General features: G+C 45.7%; 1 protein-coding gene across 1 annotated transcript; it reads right to left on the bottom strand.

Annotated features, from left to right (window-relative positions):
- Window positions 1-440: 440 nt before the first annotated feature.
- On the bottom strand, window positions 441-3,484 carry LOC307016100 (uncharacterized protein). The gene is made up of 2 exons (XM_079645135.1): window positions 2,997-3,484; window positions 441-2,519 (listed from the first exon to the last, which is right to left on the bottom strand). The coding sequence occupies exons 1-2, from the start codon at window positions 3,382-3,384 to the stop codon at window positions 1,474-1,476; spliced, it is 1,434 nt and encodes a 477-aa protein (XP_079501261.1). The 5' UTR covers window positions 3,385-3,484; the 3' UTR covers window positions 441-1,473.
- Window positions 3,485-8,624: the final 5,140 nt, after the last annotated feature.

The following is an 8,624-nucleotide window of genomic DNA, read 5'->3' on the forward strand; positions in this document are numbered from 1 at the left end:
GGTTTCCTGTTTGCCATATTGCTAGGCCTTCACTATCTTGTTCACATCCATACTATGCTTTGGTACCATGTAGATGGCTGTACACACAGCACACTTTACGTTGTGGTCTGTAAAACCCTCTGTTTGTCATTTAATGCACATTCAACACATTTCAGGATGTGCTTTGCAACAGATACAACATCTGTCAGTTCAAAGGACCAAAAAAGAGCTGGACATCTGTCACTTCAGCAAGATCTATTTCTATCTTCTCAGTTTACATTACACATTACTTCAACAACTGGAAGTTCTGGTCATATTTTTCTAATTTGTCATAAGAGTTTGAACAAAAGAACTGCGCATGCGTGAGTGGCAATAACTCTCCTTACCAGCAGGCGGCGGTAGTGTGTATTCGTCATTCAAAAGAGGCAACAACCGGAAGACAGAGAAGAAGAACAGTCGACGTGATACAAAAAAGCCCCCAGGAAGTGCGCTGGGCTCAGATGAAAATATTCGTGCTGGCCAAACGGCGGTACTATAGACAAGTTTACGCGACAAACCACGGGTAGCGCCATAACCCTACACAAATGCACTTCATTTCCGCCGGAAGTCTTTTGCACAGCGTCTGTCGGTGTAAACCGGTGTAAACAGTCAGACGGGCACTGGTGTAAACACAGCGATTTCGATGCTAACAGTGATGCTAGCTTGGGAACACGATTCTACTTCTTTGACTGGAGATGGCGTTACTCTCCCCCACCCGAATTCAGTGCAAAACTGGGAGGATAACATGACGACGTGGCCCAGCATAACGTACAGCAAAATTTGCTCCTACTTCGTTCAATCCATGGCAATAGATGGAAAAGCAATGGACAGTCTGAAGGCATATCATAAGGCTGCGCACATTCTACTTTGCCCATATGCTCCCGAAAATTGTTGACGATTTTGTTGAGGGAAGGTTACAGTTCTGCAGTAAATATCTCAGCATTTTAAAACCAAAATAAACTGCCTTATTTAGGTCATGCCCACAGGAGCCAACAGTTGTCTGTTGTTTACATAATGCACAATTTACATGATCTCTTTATGCTGTGCAATATATCATATGTGCCTGTACTGTTTGAGTGAAAATAAAGTTTGATGTAATTTAATTTCATTATTGCACTGTTATTGCATTATTGCATTTCATATGTTCCTTAGAGTGCTACAATTTCTTTTAACACAGTTCATCATTCATATTAAGCTCATACTGTACATAAATAACACTGAATTAATTAATTGTTGAGAGGAAACTAAAGAAATGGCTTCAACAAGAAAGATCACATGTTTAATCCTAACAGGTATTACAAATTAAAATATAAAAGCAGCCCACACAATTACATCACTATGAAAATATTCATATATAATATTAAAAAATACAATGCATGCAGTATTTGTTGTGTTTATCTGTATTTAATGAACAACATGGCTGGGTGTTGGTAGACAGGGACACGAGGCAAGATTCTAAACCTCACGAGGCACTCTGATCAGTGGACTCTTCAGGTTAACTAGGCCAGCACAGATGGTTAAGATGTTGTCCAGCTTCGGTGCCATGCTGATGGGAACGGTCTGGGATAAAATCTTAAAGACCTTCAGTCTCTGGATTGCTCTTTCCACGTGTATGCGGTCATTGGCTACTCGCCTGGTGCGTGTCGTCTCCTCATTGGTCAACTGATTGCGCCTGTAGGTGAAAGCAGGGATGTTCAAACTGACCCTTCTCTCATCAAGCAAGTCTCGAATGGTGAACCCACGGTCCGCCATGACCTCATCACCAGCCCTCAGATAGTCTAGAAACCCACTGTCCATGGTGATAAACTTATCGCTGCTTCTGCCAGCATAGGCGTCAGATATAAACATGATTAGCCCATTAGGGGCCACAGTGACAAGATATTTCACAGTGTTGCGTGATTTGTACTGGCTGAAAGTGTCACTCCTTGAGTCGTGGTTTGTGGCTCTCTGCATGGCACTTTCGGCACAGTCAATGATGCAGGTGGTTCGAGGGTAGTTCCTCTGAAACGACAAGGGCATGGTGGCACGAATTGTCTCTCTTGGAAGCCAGGGGATCAGGACTTTGAACTGTTCACCCATCACGTCAATCCAGTGACTAATCACAATGCTTGCCATTGATGTAGACACATTGAAGCGGTGAGCAATATCTCCTAATATTAGGTTTAGTTTTAGCTTCATCAAGGTCATAAGGATTTGGTCAACAACAGGGAGGGTAATTGATGGCTTACTGAAAGGCAACAACACCGTCACCAGGGTGAAGAATTGAACCATACGCACTCCTGTATACAGCCGGGACCTAGCATCATCAATGACCGTGGTGCTAGTCACAGTAGGACCCATTTCTGCCTCGCACTGTGTGGCCTTGTCTATTTTAACAGACTGTGTTGTTGAAGAGTATGTGTGGTCAATATGTGACGGATCCTCCCATTGGGTCTGGGCATCTTGAAATGTTGGTGTAGCAGGCTCAGTCTCACAGGCAGGCTGACAGGTTTCAGGAGCATCTAAAAAGGGGAAGAGAAAACATGGATGGAGCTAAATTAATGCAGGCATAGAGTCCAGGCAGGCATTTGGGGATCAATAAAGTATCTATCTATCTATCTATCTATCTATCTATCTACACGCACGCACGCACGCACGCACGCACGCACGCACGCACGCACGCACGCACGCAGGCAGGCAGGCAGGCAGGCAGGCAGGCAGGCAGGCAGACACACACACACACACACACACACACACACACACACACACACACACACACACACACACACACACACACACACACACACACACACACACACACACACACACACACACACACACACACACACAATTAATGAAGTAGCCGTCCTGGGCATTGTTTGTCCCATCTCCAAAACAATCAACTGCCTTAGCAAAATACCGGTAGCAATGTTAGTGTATGACAACTTATTCATAATTAACAGTATTGTCAGCTTCATAGCTAAAGTTGCTGAACTTACCCTCAGCTTCAAGTCTGCGTTTCTTTATCTGGGGGGAGGCAGTGGTCCGCTGGGTGAGTTGACGTCTCTTTGGCTGGGGAGGGCGATTGTACCCCAACCACAACGCTGGGAAAGGATTATCCTTGGTTGGTTTTTGGTCAACAAAGTGATAGGAACAAACAAAAACGTTGCGGGGTGGTTTCTTTAAATTCAATGCCTTCAGCCAGGTCCTTGATTCCGAGTCGGTATCAGGCTTGCGAAAAAATGTCAACAATGGAGCGCATGGACATTGCCTCTTCGTAGCTGGTTTGTGGTCGTAGCACTCTCTATCTAACCACTCGTTCAGGTGCTTTCTCGAGTGATTGCAACCAACTACCGCACACGTAGTTCCCGAACCACTTTTCTTCATGTTGTAATTGTTATATCCTCTTTGTCTCTGCGATATCAATGCTTTGTCGGCACAACGGAGCTAGCTAGCAAAACAAACCCAGTCCGCCAAAACGGAAGTGCATTGCATCGAAGGGAGGAGTTCAGGATGTAGAGCGGAAACGGCTCAATAACTTGTGTATACTTCCGTTTGGTTGCCAGGCCCGGAAACACTTTTTCCCATTGACTTACATGGGGAAAGAGTGGTCTGTAAATTGTTGGATATTTTTTTTTAAACTAAATAAACTACCCAGTATGAACACTTGTATAGCCCCTATTAAAAACATGCGTTCCTCAAGTTGTAATAATGTGCTAATAACGTTATTCTGAGAGTTATTCCCCTCTGCATTATGAACACGCATCTAACCCACGGGACCGCGCCGCCCGGCACGTTCATGTTACGTGTCCCGACCAATCAGAGCACACTGTGCTCACAGGGAGGCTGGGGGCTGGAGCTATTGGAGATACAACGAGCCGTTAAAGGCAGAAAGGGAAATTCGGTGAATACACGTAGTTTACAGAGATGCTGTTTGAGAAACCAATGTGAGTTGCGTTTATCTTTACCCATGGATGCACAATAAGAACGGACCCATATCGTCTTACTGCCATCCCACGGAGCTGTAATAATGGATATATTGCACATGTTTGCTGTAATTCATTATCATACTACATGGGCTGTATGATTAAATCTTGTACCCTAAGTGTTGTATTAAATAAAGTTAATATTACCGACGTTAGATTAACGTCCCTGTAGCTTCTTATTGCACTAAGAAGCGTATTGCACTATATATATATATATATATATATATATATATATATATATATATATATATATATATACACATTAGCATAATTACTAGCTAGCCACTAGCTGCTAGCTGCCGCCTCGTTAATATCAAATCCATCATAATAACAAATCATTACCCTGCTGTTATTGTCGTGTTGTTCAATAATACACGTGAGTTCAACTGTCACAATTACGTGTCTCTTTATTGGTAGCTCACATGCTAGCACACACCTAGCTCACATGCTCCGTTACCCTAACATGTCGTCTCCCTATGACGTCACTGAACCGTGCCCGTAAGGCTTCACTCCTATTGGCTAACACACACACATATATACAATAACACCACATCTCCCTTTTTATGAATCAATGGGTAGACTGCCATTGACTCCACAGACCTTAGAGGATTATTCTGCCTCTGTAGGGTGGAAGGTCTGTTCCTATCTGAACCAGAGATATAAAATAACAGTTAACTCCAGACCTTCATGAACTAAATGGAACCCTATGATATTTTGTGTATTACACAACATTAATGCAAAACATTAATAATAACCAGTTTTTGTTACTCTCTTATAAGACTCTATATAATATCTCTTAGGCTTCTGGTTGTTTACAAGTCCAACCAGCCGGTCTCACCACGGCTCTCCCAGACCTGGTTCTCGGGGTAGGTGGCAGATCTTGAACACCGGGCTCCGGAGGTTCTGCAACACGCTGCTCTGGAACACCTCCTGAATGCTGCTCAGCTGCATCCATGTCGCTCTGCTCTGACGAGGAGTACATGGGGATTAGATGATGGCGATTACGCCGGACTGTCCCATGAGGTCCCTCAAGAATGTAGGAACGCGGCGTGTTGTGACTTCCCATAACCGTTCCACTCGCCTTCTGATCCGTGACCCAAAACTCTTTTCCCGGTGCAAACCTCTCGAGACTTCTCACTCGATGACGCAGGTTGTACCGCTGTGCATCCTTTATTCTCCTCTCTCTTTCTCGCATAACTACAGCCTCGGCGTCGGGAAGAGCAGGATCCAGCAGCTCTGGCAATGTTGGCACCGTCGTGCGAAGCCTCTTCCCCATGAGTAGTTGCGCAGGGCTATACACGTTTTGTAGTGGGGTGGTTCTGTAAGCCAGCAGAGCCAGATATGGGTCTGCTGCTTTCTTAAGGAGACTCTTTACAGTCTTTACAGCCCGTTCTGCCTCACCGTTGCTCTGTGGATATTTCGGGCTGCTGGTGACGTGTTTAAATCCATATGACTCTGCAAACTCTTCAAATGCCCTTCCTGAGAACTGCGGCCCGTTGTCTGTGACCAGCGTCTCAGGGATACCATGTCGTGCAAAGATGGATTTGAGATGGTGGATTACATCTGTTGATCTTGTGGGTGTCAGCAAAGCCATTTCCACATACCTTGATGCATAATCCACTACCAGCAGATATGACTTGCTTCCCAGCATAAACAAGTCGGCACCCAGTTTCTGCCATGGTCGGCCTGGGTATTGTGTTGGCATCAGCGGCTCTTTGGGGTTCTGTCTCTCCTTGCTGCATGTCCGGCAGTTGAGAACCAACTCATTCAGCTGCTGACTTAGCCCTGGCCACCTTACAGACTGTCGGGCACGCTCCCTACACTTCACCACTCCTTGGTGACCTTCATGTAGTCTGGCGAGCACATCATTTCTCATTGTTGCGGGGATGACGAGTCTGTCCCCCTTTAACAGTAGTCCGTCCTTTACAGTTATGAACGCTTTTCCCGCCCAATATAACTTTATGGCTGGTTCGCTGTTGCTGTGTGCTGGCCATTTCTCTTCACACAGCTGCATGACTCTTCCACACACACTGTCCTTTGCCAACTGCTCTTTTAGCTCTTCCAGGTAAGCCGTGCTTGCTGGCAAACTATCGATAATCATGTCCACATAGATATTCGTGCTCTCGAGGAACTCTTTTTCATCTGGTGTGTGTCACGATTCTCATGTTATGTCACGTTTATAGTTTTGTAGGTTTGGGTGTTTTTGCGGTTTTCCATGTCATGTTTTCCTTTGGGTTATTGTCTGGTCCTTTTCCCTGTGTTTTCCTCTTGTCATTAGTTTCCCTGGTGGGTCTAATTGTCTGATTATGTTCACCTGGGCCCCTGTGTTTTCTCCTCCCTCCTCACCTGTGTCTTGTTGTGTGATTGAGTCTTGTGTGTATTTAAGTTCTGGGTTGTCTATCTGTCTTGGTCGGTTCGTCTTGTTCCCTGACTAGTTCTGCGGTGAGTGTTCTGTTTGTCATTGTACATATATATCATAGCCTTGAAATAAAGGAAGTTTCAGTTTATATCTGCATTTGGGTCCTGCTTGTTTCACGCACCGTGACAGTGTGGAGTCTCTTTTCACAGGTGCACGTGACAGTGTATCAGCCGTCCACAGGCTTTTCCCTGGCACATGTGTGATTGAGTAGGAATAACGCATCAGGCGCATCCGGAAACGTTGAATCCGTGGGGGAAGCGCATCCAATGCCTGAGACCCCAGGAGACTCAGTAGAGGTTTATGATCCGTTTCCAGCTCAAAGTGTCTACCGATGAGAAAGTTGCGAAACCTTTCACAAGCCCAGGTTAAGCCTAAAGCTTCCTTTGCTACCTGTCCGTATCTCTGCTCCGTCTGTGTGAGAGAACGTGACATATAGGCTACCGGTCTCCAATCCTCTTCCCATTTCTGCAGAAGCACACTCCCCAAGCCGTATGATGATGCATCTGCTGAGACCTTGGTTTCTCTGTTTGTGTCATACATGGCTAGCACAGGTGGAGATATCAGATAGTCTTTCAGATCTTGGAAGGCTCTGGCCTGATCGATGCCCCACAGCCAGCAGTTTTTTTTTTAGAGAGCAGGTCTCGAAGTGGCTTGTCTCGCTCTGCTAGCTGCGGTATGTACTTCCCCAGCTGGTTGACCATGCCTAGAAAGCTCCTCAGCTCGCTCACATTTTTCGGCTCTTCCATTTTTTTTACCGCCTCTGTCTTGCTCGAGTCTGTTTTAATGCCAATAGCAGTGATCACATGGCCCAGGTATGTCACCTCCTGTTTGGATATGTCGCACTTTTCCACATTCAAGGTGATTCCTGCCTTTTGGATCTTCTCCAGCACAGCATACAGACAAGCGTCATGCTCCTCCTGTGTTTGGCCCCACACCAGTACATCGTCCATGTGACAGACAACCCCGTCTAGTCCCTCGGTTACCTCAGTTGTCATCCTGTTTTGGAAATGCTCAGGGGCTGAGGCTATGCCGAAAGGTAGCCGATTGAAGTGGTATCGGCCAAAGGGTGTGATGAACGTTGTGTACTTGGCTGAGCCTTTTGTTAAAGGTATTTGCCAAAACCCCATGTTTGCATCCAACTTGCTGAATATTTTGGCTCCAGCCAGCTTTCCCAGTGTTTCTTCCACTGAAGGTAGAATGTACTTTTCTCGACACACAGACTCGTTCAGTTTAGTTAGATCCACACATATGCGAACAGCCCCTGTCTTTTTAGGCGCCACCACCATGCCAGCGCACCAATCTGTAGGCTCCTCAACTCTGCTGATCACCCCCAGGTCTTCCATGCGGGACAGTTCCTCTTTGACTTTGTCCATCAGTGGCAGTGGAATCCTTCTAGGTGTCTTCAGAGAAAACGGTTGAGCCCCTGGTTTCAGCTTAATGGCATATGGCTGCAGCACCTCTCCAAGACCGCTGCATACTTTTGGGTAATTAGTCTTTAGCGTGTCCATAGTGATGTTGTCTAGTCGTGCCACTAGCTTCAGCGCTACACTGGCAGGCCTCCCGAGCAATGCTGTTTGCAAGCGTCGAATGACATACACATCCTCCATAAGTTCTCTCTCTCCTTTCTTCAGCAGCATACTAGCAAAGCCCACTACGTCTAAAGGATTTTTCCCTGGACCCCAAAGTGGCTTCCTTGGCTTTTGAAGAGCTGGTGGAGCTTTGTGCTTATAGACCTCCTTAAACACGGAGTGAGGAATGACTGTAACATCAGCCCCAGTGTCAATTTTGAACTGCACACTTTTGTTGTTAATGTCAATGTCTGCCATCCACGGATCATTGTCGGCCTCAATGCTGCCGAAGAGCAAGTTTTCCTCTTCTTCATTAATCTCATGCACGCTTTTAGCTGCTTTATACTCACGCATATAATGTCCCATTTTCCCACATGCATGGCATTTTACATCCTTGGCTGGACACTCAGTCTTTACATGTGAAGGAGAACAACCACAGTTATAACAATTTGCATCATTACCCTTGTTGTATTGTGGCTTGGCTTATAGCTATTAGCAGATTGAGCTTTGTTTTTAGCATATTTGCTACTGCTCTCAAACACTCTGTCCACTGATTTAGCGTCACATGCCTCAGTTCTATCGTCACCTCGCAGAGAAGATTGTTGCCGTTTCACCTCTTCACTCTGCCGAGCCATGGTAATAGCTTTTCCCAAG

The sequence above is a fragment of the Notothenia rossii genome (genome assembly GCF_949606895.1).
Source record: "Notothenia rossii genome assembly, chromosome: 8".
In the NCBI taxonomy this organism is placed as follows: domain Eukaryota; kingdom Metazoa; phylum Chordata; class Actinopteri; order Perciformes; family Nototheniidae; genus Notothenia; species Notothenia rossii.

Bases quoted from the DNA above. Each gene is read 5' to 3' on its own strand.
- LOC307016100 (XM_079645135.1), bottom strand. From the start codon at position 3,384: ATGAAGAAAAGTGGTTCGGGAACTACGTGTGCGGTAGTTGGTTGCAAT. The intron at 2,520-2,996 runs GTAAGTTCAGCA...TCCCCTTTTTAG, and splicing joins ACGCAGACTTGAAGCTGAGG to ATGCTCCTGAAACCTGTCAG.